General features: G+C 38.7%; 1 protein-coding gene across 2 annotated transcripts in view; it reads right to left on the reverse strand.

The window, feature by feature from the left end:
• TBC1D22B (TBC1 domain family member 22B) overlaps nucleotides 1-16,837 on the reverse strand; it is a 43,090-nt gene extending 26,253 nt beyond the window's left edge. The window contains exons 1-7 of one of the 2 annotated variants that reach the window (XM_058177452.1): nucleotides 16,527-16,837; nucleotides 11,463-11,519; nucleotides 8,554-8,861; nucleotides 6,530-6,709; nucleotides 6,017-6,087; nucleotides 5,222-5,350; nucleotides 3,889-3,954 (exon numbers count right to left, since the gene is read on the reverse strand). In XM_058177452.1, coding sequence (XP_058033435.1) covers nucleotides 3,889-3,954; nucleotides 5,222-5,350; nucleotides 6,017-6,087; nucleotides 6,530-6,709; nucleotides 8,554-8,861; nucleotides 11,463-11,519; nucleotides 16,527-16,582 — 867 coding nt within the window. In that variant the 5' untranslated portion in view covers nucleotides 16,583-16,837. Of the gene's footprint in view, nucleotides 1-3,888; nucleotides 3,955-5,221; nucleotides 5,351-6,016; nucleotides 6,088-6,529; nucleotides 6,710-7,212; nucleotides 7,341-8,553; nucleotides 8,862-11,462; nucleotides 11,520-16,526 lie in introns of those variants that run through there. The other variant, XM_058177453.1, reaches the window with a different exon arrangement.
• Nucleotides 16,838-16,840: the final 3 nt, after the last annotated feature.

Genomic DNA, 16,840 nt, shown 5'->3' on the forward strand with positions numbered 1-16,840 from the left:
AGCCAGCAGAAATTCAGAATTATCATAGATGAATATTCTGCTCTGAAAAGAGTTTATCTATCTTTTTCCATTGTCTATATGATTAAGCACCTAGAGGGTTACAAGCTGAAAGGCAAAGGAGATGCTGTTTGGGGATTACCTGGCTTCACTTCCTCCAAGGACATATATTCATGGATGGAACCCTGAGGTTGTTTCAACCCAGATCTGCAGCCATTGGAAGTTCTGGGGAAGATCAGATACCTTCTCAACTTTTTAAAACCTTTCCTTATAAAATCAAAGTTGCTTCTTTTTAAAAGGAGGGGGAAAACATTGGCCAATTAAGCTGTATGCCTACTTATTTGTTTAAATATTTCATCAAAGGGAACAAAAGGCACCAGGGTGGCAGCACTGTCATTAATGTGAACTATCATTAAGCAAATGGTTGTAAATTGAGGATCTTTCAAACAGATGTTTGGGGGGCAGCAGTTTCATAACAAGTTTAATAAATGTCACGCCTAGTTCAAAAGAGCAGATAACAAAAGATTTTTTAAAAAGCACTTCTGGACATCCCGGAGAATACAAAATGTTGGGCTAAATTCACAAGTATTCTGATGTGGATTAAGGCAGTTTCCTGTTGTTCTAGTCCAGCGGTTCTCAACCTGTGGGTCGGGACCCCATTGGGGGTCGAATGACGATTTGCCAGGGGTCGCCTAAGACCATCGGAAATATGGAAAGTATACTTGCAATTCAAAGAATCGCGCTCCAATGGTTGACTCCACAAGCCAGCTGCAGGCTCTTCAAATCGCTAGCTGAATTCGGCTTCGGGCGCGATGAATTAAAAAAGAGAGAAATCTTTGCTCTGATGTCTCCCTCTCAAGCCAGCTGCATTCACTCCCAATCGCTAGCCTAATCTGGCTTCAGGCGCGATAAACTTAATAGGGGAGGAGTCTCCACTTTAATGCCTCCGTCCTCAAGGCAATCGCAGTTCAGATCGCTAGCCAATACGGCTTCAGGTGCGATAAATTCAAAACGAAAATAATTTTATGGTTGGGGTCGCCACATCGTGGGGAATTGTATTAAAGGGGTCGCCACATTGTGGGGAATTGTATTAAAGGGGTCGCAGCACTATAAAGGTTGAGAACCACTGTTCTAGTCCAACATGTCTCCTACCTCTGTTATGTAAGAGTCTTTCCAAAGTCACTATCACATATTTTGCAGATGCTCTTATATCTACTGTTAAAAGTTCCTCATTTTCTGCAGTGAGGTTTCTTGTTTATGGATTAATATAGGCAACAAAAGGCCTTCTCACAACTATCTGGTATGGCCGAAATTCATGAACCTTAGGATGAGGCTACTGCTAATATGTACACAGCAGCCCCAAAACATACTGTCAAGTTCAATAAATCACTTCTGCAAAATCAGCAAGGTCTGACAGACCAAATATTGCATCTCCTTGACAGAGGTGCTCTAGATTCTCTTGTTTCCTTCAAATATAAGAATAGGGCTCAGACTTGAGGCCCCTGATAGGTTTTCTAGTTGCACACCAGATCTAGAAACATTAACCCCAGCATGCTTCAAGTCCTCATGGTGATTTCTGTAATTGAGAGAACTGACATTCTCCAGAATGTATGTTGTTCACACTTCTCTGTTACATTTGCATCCACAATGACTGAATTCAGTAGACAAGCATCTGAAGTCTGTTGCTTCGAGAATACAAAATCTTGATGGAGGTATTTATTGCTAGTTGTAGGAAACTTGTTATAGCAGAACAATCTACGCAATATATCAGTGCCCTTGGTATAAATTCCCTGACCAGTTTTCCTTTCAAAAGTCTGCACAGGTTATTTTATAACTTTCAGGATAGGCAGCAATGGCATTCAACATAATTGTGACAGATAGCTCTCATTAATCATACTTTGAACATGGCTGTTTGTTTTGCAGCACTACCACTTATATTAATGGTTAAGTATTCTAGCTCTTAAACTAATCAAAGCTTTTAAACAGTATGTACAGGCCATTGTCTGCTACAAGGAGAAAAGGGACATACACCAGAAAACAGCTATGACAATGTGCCTATTCATTTCAAGGCCAAAAGCACAGGACCTTGTTAGGTATTTATTTATGCTTCATAAACCTGAAGAACTGAATCAATCTATTATGGTTTTAGACAGACCTTGCATTAGTAATCATAAATTCCCAAACCCAATCAATCCTGACTCCTAAATATAGAAAACCTCATCTCTGCTATACACAAGAGCTAGAAATGGATTAAGATCACTTAAGATTGACTGAAACAGCATGATTTGCAGGCATCACTAAATAATCAGCAGAATCAGATTGGTCAAAGCTAAAATAATTTATACCTTATAACATGTTTCGTTATTAATATTTGGAATTCAATTAATCTAGCCAGAGGTCTGCCATTTAAAACTCTAAGATAGTTTATGTTCTTAGGCAAGTCACCTCATTGCTACAATATGGACTTAATGCAGTTTTGCTGGTGATATACATTGAGAGGACACTTAAAATTCAGAGATTATTCCTTCACGAAGTCACTTCTTTCTGTTGAAGAGTTTCTAAAAATACTGACTTATCCTCTACACAGCCTTATCACTAGAGAGCATCTAGAAAGCCCACACAGACCCCACCCTTTTACTCATAGTAACTTCCTAGATACTAGTAGCATCCTCGGAAGACTTATTCTGGGTACTTATCACTGAAAGGAGGATTGAAAATGCCTGGAGAAACGAATCCCTTGGTTTTCACGCCTTGATTTTAAATTCTCCTTCAAAGGTATTCGAAATGGCATACTATATGGTCAATTTTTCTTCATCAGAAAAAAAAAATCTTTCCAACGGTACCGTTTTTATTGTTCTACTTATCTTACTTTCATTTTACAATACTGTCTATTCTTCTAATATTGTCATATTTTTCTTCTGTTCTATTGATTTGTAAGCCACTTTGGGAGTCCTTAGATAGCAGGATATTGGGGGCTATAAACAGACAGATAATATCAGAACATTGTACCCTTGCAACTATCTAAATATAACTGTGAATAGGAAAAACACTTTATCCTATCTAGTGCATTCTAAAAAAAATTTAAAAATATGGAGAAGTTGCATCTTTTTCTGTTGAAAGTTTGTAATTTCATGCAATATTTGAATATATGGATTCTTATGAAAAGTTCATAATTAGACAGTACTGAAGCTATCGGGCTGCAGATTGAAATGTTAGTCCTGTATAGTTCTTCCTGTTGATTTGCGTGCATCATCTAGTAATATATCATATATAATGCAATGCCATTACAAATTCCTTTATCTCCACAGCAATGGCTGGTAAAATAAAAGGAAACAGAATGCAACATTATCCTATCATATGCTTATATTAATACATATACCTAAGAAGAAGGAAACAGGGAAATATTTATCTGGTGGCAATGTGCATTCTTTTATAATTTCATAATGATTTTTGCATTTCCCAAATGGTGCGCTTAAGTAGAATATTGATAAAATATTCCTCCAAAAATAAGTGTGCCTGCATGATTCATTTATATTGCATTTTGGAAATGCAGCATATACCAGATAGCCACCTAACTTTTAGAGTAGAAAGAAAATACTTAAAAGTGTGGTTTAAAGAAAAAAATCTATCAGAAATGCCCTTGAATAATACAAGGCAGTTAACCCTAGAATACTGTTTCTTGATTTCAGCAACTTTATGATGTTGGACTTCAATTCCCAGAATTCCCCAGCCAGCTGGAAGTTGAAGTTCACACATCTGAAACAGGTTGCCGCTGGGTAACAGTTCTCAGAAAATCAGTAATAATCGGACAAAACAAAAATTTCAGTAAGCATCCTTGGTCACCAACATCAAGAGTTAAATGGCTTATTGGGGTGGGGGGAAACTTCTCACCTCTTGAACTAATGGTTGCTGGAACAGAGGGATGAGGGGATTTGTCCGTGGAATGTCTATATGGATCTGAAAATGATTTTTAAGAAAATAAAAAGAAATTAAAGACTGCAAACAAATCTTGCAATCTGCAAATACAAGGCAATATTTCCATGGCCTAATCTAAACAGAAGATAGAACGTTGTCACTGATTCACAGAGGACCAATATTATAGCACGTTCTTGCTCATCCAACTTAATAGACCTGATGACTCAGGGATATATGTTAATGATCCAGCACAAATATGCATGCCTTGCAGGAATAATCCATTCAAAAGACTACCCAAAAAAACCTAGGTGATTTCCCCATAGTAGCTTATCTCTGGGTCAAGAGTGCCTGCAACTCTTGAAAGACGCCCAGGCAGCAGGTGCACCAGCCTGATGGTTATGAGGTTCCAGGGATCAGTTCTGTAGGCAGCATAGTGAAAGCTTTTCTCCCAGCAAAAGAGCAACCAGCCCACACTGTCAATGGCAGGAAGGATACAGTACTAAAGAGCTGCTTCAACAGGAAGGAGTAGGGAAGTCTTGTGTAGCTTTTTCTTTCCAGTGAAGCAACTCCAGTGGCTCTCTCTGGAAAGAAGTGGAAGAAAGCATCCTATTTCCTAGAGCAGGGGTCTCCAACCTTGCCCTTTAAGACTTGTGGACTTCTACTTCCAGAGTCCCTCAGCCATCAAAGCTGGCTGAGGAACTCTGGGAGTTGAAGTCCACAAGTCTTAAAGGGATCAAGGTTGGAGACCCCTGTCCTAGAGCAAGGTGTGTTGATGACTAGACCTCACCTCACCTCAAGCATGCTTAAATTTGTGGATTTCCCCAGAAGCACTGACCTGCAAGCAAGTTCTTGGAGAATGAACACAGTTTCTTGTGCATGCATACATTTATTTGTCTGCTGGGTATATATGTATGTCTGGAATATATGGCCTTCAATATCTGACATAGCTCTGAAAAGCAAAAAGGCTATCTATTCCTGTTTTAGGGTCATTAGTCAGATCACTTTCATGTCTGCTGATTAATGAATAACACCTAGGAAGTATATATTATTATCTATTATATTATTACCAAAGTTGATTTGGGAATCTGGAACGGGAAGACCCATTCAACTACAGAACTCACTGAGTGACTGAGTGACTTGCCCAGAAACTGTCTCAGCCAATCTATCTCACATGGCTATTGTTCTGCAGGTAAATTAACCTCACTTTCCAAATACATGCTTTGGAGCTCAAATAAACAAATAATGGTCAGAATTACATGCAAATCGGTAAGGGGGCCGATCTCAATCTAGAGATTAGAAGTCTGAGTACCTGCCGATAGGTATCTTGATGATGTTCCTCATTTCTGGAGTCATAATACTGTTCAATGAAGCCAAAATACTCTTCTCGTTTTCGTTGTAAAGTCAGCTTCCTTCGTTCCATACTGGCAGGGAGATAACCCTATAGAAGACAAAACCTGTCAAGTCAAAATTCTTCCACTGTGTTCCACATTCTTATCCAATTTTCACTCCAACCTGCCCAATGTTATCCCACAAGAAAGTATTTTAGGAAAGGATATAGGATTTAACAGGAGTCCAACAAAATGTTATAGAACCAAAAGTTTGAAAAATGTAGCTTCTTCTAATCAAGTTCTCCTTTGGGGGATGAAACTGCAACTATCAAGATTTTTCCTTGCATTAAATGCTTAAAAGCATTGGAGACAGTCTTACTTTGGAACCTACAATTCCAGCATTGCATAAAGACTTCTTGGGAATAAGGCTTTTTGGAGATCAGAAATACTGTTGCCATGTAACTTCTCTCATTTTCTAGAGAGACTGATTTTGGAATTCATTGACATTCTTGCTTTTTCATGGCATAACTATTATAACATATGGGCTATTTTTATTTCTAAATCAGTGTTTACAAACCTAAGCATAAAATGTACTGTTCTCCCATGCTACAGTGTCATATTCCTCTCAAGAGATCTCAGGCAGCTTGGTTAAGAAAGACTTGGGCTAAAAATCCAACCAGGAGCTGTGTTTGCCTGGAGCCCAGTTATGCATCTCGGATACATTTTCATTATGTAGATGACACAAGTTGTCCTAGGTCAGAGGATGCAGCACTCACTGATAAAAGTCGCCAAGTCACAGGACGAACCTCTCTGGGGACACCAGGCCAGCTGCATTTCCTCAATTCATCTGCAAAGGGGTAACAGTGAATTTATTCATATTAACTTTTTGGCATTTTTAAAGATGGCAGAAAGAATATACTTTTCTCCCCTCTGGGTAAGTAACTTGCTGCTTAGATATGTATGGCAATAGTGACTATGTTTCTTTTTATTTTAATTCTTTGAATTAAAATTGGATTTAAATCTGTATGGAAATAAAATAATAAATATAATCACTGGGACTCTCTATAGATCTACAAATGTACTGCTTTAGTCCTCAATCCTTGCTTGATCTCCTCCAAGACTATAACATTAAGATTCTTGGCTAGCTTGGCTAGGGATGATCTCACACTGGAATCTCATGTTACAAACATACTTGCGCCACAATGGGAGGAATGTGATTGTTTATTTATTATTTCTAGAAACCACAAAAGTTCATGATGTAATTTTACCATCCCAACACCTGGACTTACCTAGATCTGTGTTTTGGCTGGACAGAAGCTGCCGGAATTTTTCCAAGCGTGTTTTCTCACGCACCGTCATGGGAGGAGCCCCAGAAGCATTTTGGTCAGAGATGCGAGCAACAAGTGGAATGATGGGTCGGAGTGGGAGGGATTGCTGCTTGTGGAGGGGGTTGCGCATACAGGCATCTTCTAAAAGAGTTTAAAGAGGTCCATCAGGAGTATACTGGGCAGCAGCAAACACTGGAGCTTCCAGAATCCATTGTTTTCTTCATGCCTCCAGAATCTCCAATTCCAGGAAGGCTGCCACACCTTTAAATACACACATGGCAAGGAAAGTCTCCATACCCGTGAATTTTCTCTCCCATCACTGAATGATGGCAGAAGCTTCACATGTTGAACTGTTTCCTGCCATGCTGTTATTGAAAAGGTATGCAAAGAACTTGAGGATTAATCAAGATAAACCATGAACCAATCCATTCCTGCTGACCAAGTTATCAAACTGTTCTGCTTCACTCATTCACCAAGAACCCCTGCACAGGAGTACCCTGATATTTTACAGTTTTCACTATGCTTGACATAACTCTTAAGGAAAGTGCAGAGATCCAATGATTGTAATGGTAAAAGTAGAATGTTGTATTGTTAGCAATTTAGATGGCTGGCTCTTAAACCACTTTCACTGATATCAAGATTACCTGGCCTGTCCATCAACATTATATAAAGCCAATGCTCTCTCAGCTCTTCTTCCATCGTCTCCACCTGTTCAATCCCTTCCATCTGTTTCCAGATTTCAGGCTCTTTCATTCCTTCTTCCTTCAGCATGCTAAACAACAAAATCAATAGCACAGAAGAGGAAGCACCACACCTCAAAAGCAACCTACTACCCCAACTTCCTCTATGCTTCAATGCTAAAAAGCCAAACAATTTCCAGAAAAGAAATAGAATGTGGTATGGGCTTTAATGCCATCTGGTGGTAGCTTTGCTATCAGATGGCTAACATTTCAAAGCCAGAAAGCAGAATATACTTTGCTCGTCATTGCAATATGCAAGATAAGGCATGCATTATCTTAATTGTTTGATTAATATTAGGAGTGTACAATTTCTGGCTTGAGGATGCCATTAAGTTTTGTGGCAGAACCCATTTCAAGGGGAATTTCAGGGACCATGCAGGGTAAAATGGGTATCTGTAAAGATTAAGGCACTGATTTTATCCTCTAATCTTCCCAAAAGTTCAAAGCCACCAACGAAGCTGTCAACATTTTGGGAGTGGAACACAAAAAGAATTCTGGTTGGCTGCATGACGACTTCAGGCTGTATATTTTACACTCATACCTGACATGCAATATTAAGATGCTGTGGTCAAAACTCTATGTTCTTTCCAAAAGTTTCAAACATTTTTGAGAACCAATTCACTAACCAAAAGGCCTTTATTTACAGAAAGAGCAAACACATTCACCCCCACCCTCCAATAAACATGCAATGACTATACTTGATATCAGTTAGTAAGAATGCTCATAAGAGCATATCAGATCTGTGTGTGCTCTGTAAAGGAATTTGCTTCTAAAATAACACCATTATAATTTCACTAGCAAGAAAAGTCAAGGTCTACCAACTACAGTACATAATCAGATCCCAAGATTCACCTTGTCTAGCACTCAAATATATCGTAACCAATGCTGATAAATAAATACGAAGTTCAAGAACATGTTTATATATCTGCGTAATGTATTCTGTTCCTGCTAAATATGGGACAAAATAAAAGCATGAAAGTCTTGTTTCCTGGGATATTGTACTTAGCTAGTCACCAGCTTTTAGGATTTCATCAGGAATTAACCACACACATAAAAGGCTATTTCTTCGTCCATAAGAAAAGAAATGCATTTGTTGGTTAAAACAGATCGAAGGTTTTGAGAATATTCCATTCTGCATTTGCCTACAAATGCAGCATTTGTACAGAACTGCAGAATTCACTCACACAAATTTGATGGGATATGGCGATACACTGCAAAAAAAGCCAAGAGCCACAAGCAACGTACCAGGTCCTCTGGATAGCTGGGCTTCACTATTAGATTTGATGACTTTACAATTGATTGGTGTGTCACTGAGAGCTGCCTGGGGCCACTCGGGTTTCATACGCTGTGATTTTCTGCTGTGATTTTCCAAGACTTGTGCTGCTGTGGCCTTGGCCACTTTAGAGTTCAATGTTTGGAAGGATGAGAAATCTTCATCTTCATCATCCCCAATATCCCAAGCGTCACTAGTGTCCCGAGCAAACTCATGAAAACTGCTGGCCTTCTTATTTTTCATAGATAGTGTATTGATCTTGGAGCGTTCCTTGATGAAGCTAAAAAAAGTAAAGTGATATACTGTATTGAGAATTGCCTCAGTTTTGATATACAAATTTTCCTTGCCTATGATAATCTTTCATCATTATTTTCATTTAATGTATCAGTTGCTTTCCCTCCATCCCATTGTTCCCTCTCTTCCCTTTCAGTGAGCCAAAGAACAAAGAATGGAAAATAATTTTAGGCAATCTCCCCCAAATACAAACTTCAAATTCTAAGCCAGAACTTTATAGATTAGCAGGCAAGAAGAAAAAACTTCTGCCTATGTTCAGGATGTAAAGGGCAGTCCATGAAACTTCCTGTGTGGTAAGCAAAGTAAAACTCTGGTTTTATGTTATATAAGTAACATACTAAAGAAGTATAAACCACGCATATATAAGACATGTGAAAATAGAAATGTTAATATACTATCACCCAAATTAACATGTATATTGAATAAAGACACAATTAATCCCTTTGCTTGAACAATACTGTTAACTTGCACTTGCTTTATTTTCAGTTTTATGAATCATGATCCTAGCATCAAGGAACCCAGAATAAAATCTTTGTCTATTCAGATCAAGAAACATAAGTGAATTCCAAGAAAGTAAGGTAGATCAAATGGAATTTTAAATGCAAAAAAAGGAATTTCTTAAGAATACATCAGGAATCCCTACCAATAATCCAAAGCTAATGATGGTATTGAGCCCCCATTAGTTCCATTGGTCTTTGCTTTAAAAAAAAGAGAGAGAGAGGAGGCACAGGGACCTCACATGTACTTTTTCTGTCATAAATTTTAATACAAAATGAAGTTAACTACACTGACAAGTAGAAGTAAATTCTAAACAGTTGCATGATAATCCAGAAGTCCGATGTCCATAACAATAACAAAAAAAAGACCAAATTTAGCCAATCACTGTACACAGACCAACAAAAAAGGAGGAACATATCACTGACACTGATTTCTAGGTACAGTGTTTCTCAACCTTTGCTGGCTGGGGAGTTCTGGGAGTTGAAGTCCACCCATCTTCAACTGGTCAAGGTTGAGAAATATTGCTCTAGGTGGTGGGATAACAATGATTGTGCCCCTGAAATTCTCAACCATCTTTCCTCACTCTAGGCTTTATTATTTAAGAACTAAAATGAAGATGTTAAATCAATGGATCACAGCCTATAGTCTGAGAACATTACGCATGTTGTCTTCATTGAAAATTCCAAAACAAAAGTGGTTAAATCCCTTATATAAATTTTAGTAAAGAATTTTTCATACAATAAAAGATAAATCCAAAGAAAAAGAGAAAAGTTAGAAGAAACAAAAGTAAGAAAGACAGAAAGAGAAACAAAGGTGAAAAAATAAACAACTTCTGATCTAATTCAGTGACTCCAATACAACCACTTCAAAGTTCAGCAGTTAATATTCTTGAAATAATCATCCTTATCCTGATTGACACTAAAATTGGCCTATGCATGTCTTTGGTCTTCTTAAATCCCACCTGTCCTTTCCCTTTACAAAGTTTCAATCAGTAACTGAAACAGTGATAAGGATTTACAATAGATGACTTAATGTTGTATAGACCATAATATAAATGCGATAGGTTAAATGATATCAGTGTGAATGAAGGATAGCCAAAAGCAAAAATAAATAAATCTCAAAAGTAAATCACCACAGAATTTATGTATTTATGAAATGAATATTTCATTTCTTCATAAAATGATATTCACTATATAACTTTGTTGATTTCCAATGATGGTAATTAATGGAGACATATTTCCTAAATTAGGATCAACATGTGGAACCAAATAGAACCCGATATCCCTGAGACAGACCAAGCAGAATTGGATTGCTTCTAAAAGTGTAAATAAATATTTCAATCAAATATTTTGATCAGTCTAATATACCCATTTACATTCCTCATGTTACTCGCACATAGATCATGTAAACCAGACTGACACTAAAACTGCACTACATATGTCATTGCCCTTTTGAAATCCCACCTGTTCCTCTCCCTTTACAAATTAACATAGATGTTCAGTTTTATAAACTATTGCTTTCCTGACTCAGTTAGGGCAATGATTGTGAAGATGTCATCCCATAATGATTTAATAGTTAAACCATCACCTCACCCCCGCTTAATGGCCAATAGTTTTTTCAAGGAAGCAAAATATCAAAGGCATACTAATGGTTCAAATATAGTATCCAAGTACTTCAGTAGAACATCATCAACCAAGACAATATATTTTCCTATTGTAAAAATGCCTTCTCATAGAAGAGATAGAATAATTTGCCATTTTTACTACATACAGGTAGTCCTTGTTTTACAGCCATTCGTTTAGTGACTGTTCAAAGCTACAATGGCACTGAAAAAAGTAACTTGTGACAGTTTTTCACACTTATGATTGTTGCAGCATCCCCATTGGTCACATGATAAAAATTTGGGTGCTTGATACTTGTCATGTATTTATGACAGTTGCCTTGTCCAGGGCTCATGTGATCACAGTATGTAACCTACCCAGCTGGCTTCTGACAAGCAAGGTCAATGGGGGAAGCAAAATTCACTTAACAACTGCAGTGACTTGCTGAAAAACGGTGGCAAAAAAAGGTTGTAGAGGGACAAACTTACTTTTTCGTGAGCCGTGGGTCCAGTGGAGGATGCTGAGCTCCATAAACAGGTTGAATACTGTAAAAGAGACAAGACACACAGCCAATATTAGATGTATATTCTGCCTTTCCTTCAAGAGTTCAAGGCAACCTCAATTTTCCTCTATATAACAATGTTTCTATGAGACAGAATGGGCTGAGAGATTGGGTCTGGCCTAAAATAATCCAGTGAGCTTTGACGGCTGAAGGTGAATCTGAATTTGGGTCTTCTTCACACAATGCAACATGCAGAACTGGCTTTGAAAATAACCGTACAGTACTTCAATAACCACAGACACAACTTCAGCATCCTCAAACTTTCATAATAATTCAGAGTTGAAGAGTGGTTCTTTTAAGATTCTTCAATTCTTTTGAACTGCTATGGTAATATGAGATTAAGAGTGAGGTTGTGAAAAGTTAGGAATTAAATGCAGAACAAATCTTCAACTCCAGTCATAGTATTAAGAGTGGCTGGCTTTGGTGCTCTATAGCAACTAATGCATGAATCTTGCCTTTCGACATTAGAACTATTACAGAAATAGTTTAAAGAATTTTTAAAAATCACTTTGGCGTTGGTTACATGAGAATCAGACCATTATGGCTTATTCAATAAACCAACCCCACACAACATAAAAAACCTAGTATATAAAAGAAAAATGATGACCTAATTTGATAATTAAGCAATCAGAGAGGGATTCTACTTAACTGGACACCAAAGGCCTCTCCAGTCCCCAAGGGGGGAGGGAGCCAGATCTTAACTGCTTTTTTAAGGCAAAAGAATTGGGGTCTGTTGTATATTGGGGGGGGGGGATTGTTCCAGAGAATAAAGGCAGTCATAAAAAAAACATGCAAATCCTGTGAGTTGGGAAAGTTTAAAAGCAGGAACTTGGAGCATACTCTCCCTATGGGAGCATGTGGAATGGACATAAATTCTTGGGAGAAGACAGTTCCACAAGTAACTCAGCATCCTGAATCACAACCAGGAGCCTATTATAAGCAAGTACAGCTTATGGAATAGTGGTGTTATTTGGGCGAAATGAACTGCACTCATAACTACCTGTGTTGCTGCAATTGAAACTTCCAGATGGTCTTCAAGAGGAGTCTATATCCCGCAGTAGTCTAATTGGGAGGTGACTAAAGTGTGAGTGAGCATGAATAAGGGCTCCCAGTCCCGGAATGAATGCAACTGGTGCACAAGACACAGTTGTGCAAAAGCCTTCTGGGCTACTGCTGCTACCTGCTCTTAGGGTTAGAGTTTGAGTCCAGAAAGGCCTCCAGGTTGCACATCAAGTCTGAATGGGGCAGTTCCAACGCAGTTTAGAATGAAAGATGGAAACAACCAGATCCAGAATCCATAAACACTCTGCCATGGCAGGATTCAGGCACAACCTATGTTTCCCTATCCAGATCCTCGACAGTTTCCAGAGATTTTTGACAGTTTCACTTGGATAGATAGGGCCAGAGATATACAATTGAGAATCATGAGTGTAAGCCCCAGTTTATTTTATCTAGACCTTAACAGGAGAAGTATAATGACAAAATTATGCAGAATTTTAAGGACCAATTCAGTAAGCATTTTTAATAAAGCTATCCAGCTACAAGGAAAAGCAGTAACAGAACTGATAATCCATTGTAAACACCTCTCCTTTACTTCCTGCCAAGTAGTCATGTGGAAGTGATTTCCCATTTTAATAAGGAACTCTTTGCTAGTTTCCAGGACATTTTGACTCAAATCAAAATATCTCTTCTATCCCTTTTAGCAGATTTAACAGAAGCCAGCTGACAGAGCTTTATGTATGCCAAATGATTTTTTTCCTGCTTAGTCTAGAACTAGCTGCCTGATAGGGAACAAATCATATGCTCATTTTTTTCTAGCCCATACATAACATGTATATAAAATTGCAAATTATGTCTATTATAAACAATTTATGCACATTCACATTGCACAGTTCTAGGAGGAGTAAGATAGCCATGCTTGGAAATCCTGTATAAACCAACTATTATCCGATAAAAATTATCAAGCTTTAGGGTGTCATAAAATAAGGGGGAACCTTGCACTCCCTTCTGCTGATGTAAGATATCACAGCATTGATGATGTTGCAAAGTACATCAAAAATGGAAGAAGTTTATATTTACTGGTTGGCTCAGGTTCAAGTTGGCTGATTTGCCTTCCTCAAACCAGTTTAGCTGGTTGAGTCAATTTTACTATTTAAAACAACTGTAGATGAAAACTGTTTCACAGAAAGGCAGAATTATGCGCAAGCAGGATGTGACACTATGATAAGACATCCAAAACCAAAAAGCTGCTACAGCACTTACAAAAATACTGTTTCTTTCTTTTCAAGTGCACATATTATACATTTATCTGCAACGTTCCTAGACTTCTGAATTGTCCAAGTATTCTCATAGCCAGAGAAGCTAGTGTAATAAAGATAGAAACAAGAATTACCTACTTGGGAAGAATTTAAAGCTAGCAAAGCATTCCAGATACCTTATAGTGGTAGTTACATGGTCAAGATGAGGTGAGAGGACCAGTCTATGAACTATACACCTTTTGCCTCAAATTGCTATCCATGAAGACTGGTTCTTAGTTTCTCTACAGTTTTCTCAGTGGCATATTTATTTCTGATTTTGTCAATTCATTATTTCTTAATTCCTTTAAGATTGCCCAAAAAAGTTTTCTCACATTTAATTAGTAAAAGGGAGCAATCTAATCAAATCTCACAATCTAAATGATGATGTAATTAAAGATAAAATATTGGAATATTCCAAAATTTTGAAATATTGGAAAATATTCCACTACTGATATTCAAGTACCTCTATGCCCAAAGTAGTAAAAGAGGAAGTTAATAAAATAATGCTCTTGGTATCATGCAGAATGAAGAAAACTTGGTAAAACAAATTATAAATCAAACTCAGGCACATATAAAGAGATTGTATAATGTGTTGATAGAAATAGACTCTGAAAGGGATTTAATAAAGGATTGTATGATAAAATGGGCACAAAATATTCAAGAACCAATATTTTTGGAAACTTGGGAAAAAATTTGGGTCACAAATGTTAAATTTACGCAAGCACAGAATCTGAGGGAAAATTTTTATAAAATGTTTTATAGGTGGCACTTAGACCCTAAGAAATTATCATGTATGTATCCAGATATACAAGCGAAATGTTGGAGATGTAATTGTGATGATGCTACATATTTTCATATTTGGTGGACTTGTAAAAAGATTAAGGTTTTTTGGATAAGGATCTGGTGGATTATACAAAATGTTTTGAAAAAGAAGATAAAGTTCCTACCGCAATTTTTCTTATTGGGAATTATTATTGACTGTACAGTAATTGAGAATAAGTTGATTTTAAATTTAATAACAGCGGCAAGACTACTGATAGGACAATACTGGAAGAAAAAAGAGTTACCTACAATAGAAGAATGGATATTGAAAGTTGCTAATTTGGCTGAGATGGCTAAAATCTCAGCCTTTTTGAAAAATACTACACAAGAAAAATACCTAACTGAATGGAAAAAGTGGATTGAATATACGCAAAATAGATATCAGATTAAGAGATATCAGATTGCTTTTGAATGATTAGGATGTATTTATCTTTGATTTGTATGGGGGAAGTTAGGGTTTGAGAAGAAGGGGAGGATTATAATTTGTGTTAGGGAAAATTTAGGGAATGATTGTTTTTTCTTTTGAACTATACCTTGTGTTTGTTCTGGGAAGTTGGGGGGAGGGAGGAGGGTGGTTTTGGAGGAGGGGAGGGATGGAGTGGGGGAGGGAGGAGGGTGGTTTTGGAGGGGAGGGGAGGGGATGGAGTGGGGGGAGGGGGAAAAAGGGGGGTGAAAATTTTTGCAAAAAACTTTTTCAATAAAAAAATTAAATAAAAAGATGCTCAAGAATATGATCTCATATGAGAAAAGCACTGAAAGTTTATGCATGCATACATTTTAACAAAAGTCCAAACTTTGCTAGAAAGACATTGGTTTGAAGAAGATAAAAGAAACCTACAGTATATTTGTTCAGCACTCGTTACACATAGGACTTATGGGAGGAGGAAGAGAAGTAGGGGGACAAAAATCCCTCTTAAATCTTAACTCCTTATGATTCAGATATTAGAGCTTTCCGCTTAAGTTTTATGGGTGAGATGTTACAACAGGGGCTGGTTGCATCTTAAAGATGGAATAACTCTCTAAGAAAATTGAAAATTCGAGTCTTCTGCTCCAACCTTGTGTTATGGAAGTTCTCCGGAGGACTTTCTGGACTGATGATAGGGAAAAGTTTTGTAATCATTGCTCTACCGACCTAACACGGCTACCTAACACGGCTGTTCGGTTTAAACACGATTGATTAATTAGGGTTTTTTATTTCAACTTTAACCGGAACTCTTCGCAAAAAAGCATTGGCCTACTAAGCATCACACAGAGATGCAAACCGATTAGCCTTGCACACCAATGAAGCACACGGGCGGCTTTTCACTTTCTCAGGGAAAGCGGCACGAACTGCATCTGTCTAAAGCGCTACCTCGATTGCCTCCCTAACCACCAACGCGGCCCGCAAGGCAGAGGTGACCAGGGCATCGTATTCCCGGAGGCGGGTTTGGAACCTGAGAACCGATCAAATTAGTTGCTCCACCACTTTGGATTAAAAAGACCGGGAGCGTCACATATCTCCGAGTGGCAAAAGGGGAGGGGGGGTTTGTCAGGATTGCAGGATCCTGCCGATGAGGAGAGGCAGCCCCACGGCTGGAAAGATCCAACTCTTGCCCTCGATGCCAGGCAAGGGGAAATCCCCCGCTTCAGACCACCTCCAGGGTTCTCCCACTTCCCTCTTCCCCTGCTCCTCCTCCATCCACAGGAGCGAGCGACTATTCGCAACTATTAGCTTCCAGAGCCGAGAGGCTCGACCCTTCAACCGCACTTCCGAGAAATGAAGGGCGACAAAAACTAGGGAGCCAAGCCGGCTTCGCTAAGTCAATCTCTGCTCCCCGGGGAACAAACGGATCGGTCGGCATCGATGCCAGGACGGAGCCGCCTTTACTCACCTGCCCGGTAGCTTCGCGCTCCGTTTCCAGAACTGCTTGTTGCTTTCCGCCGCCATGCCTCGGACAGAGGCCGAGACCCTCGCTGGCCCGGTAGCGAGAGGGGGACAACCCGGGGCGATGGGGCCCGAATCCTCCGGCCGAGACCGTTTCACCTCCTCCTTCCCGGGGTCCCTTTGCCAGTCCCCAGTGCCGCCATCTTGGATTCGGGCGGGTAGAATGCACCCATTGGCTGTTGGACGGAAACCCCCAAAGCTCGACCAATCCTGAGTCCCATCTGTAGAGCCACGTGAAGCACGAAGGGAAGAAGTAAAACC

The sequence above is a fragment of the Ahaetulla prasina genome, chromosome 3 (genome assembly GCF_028640845.1).
Source record: "Ahaetulla prasina isolate Xishuangbanna chromosome 3, ASM2864084v1, whole genome shotgun sequence".
NCBI lineage: Eukaryota > Metazoa > Chordata > Lepidosauria > Squamata > Colubridae > Ahaetulla > Ahaetulla prasina.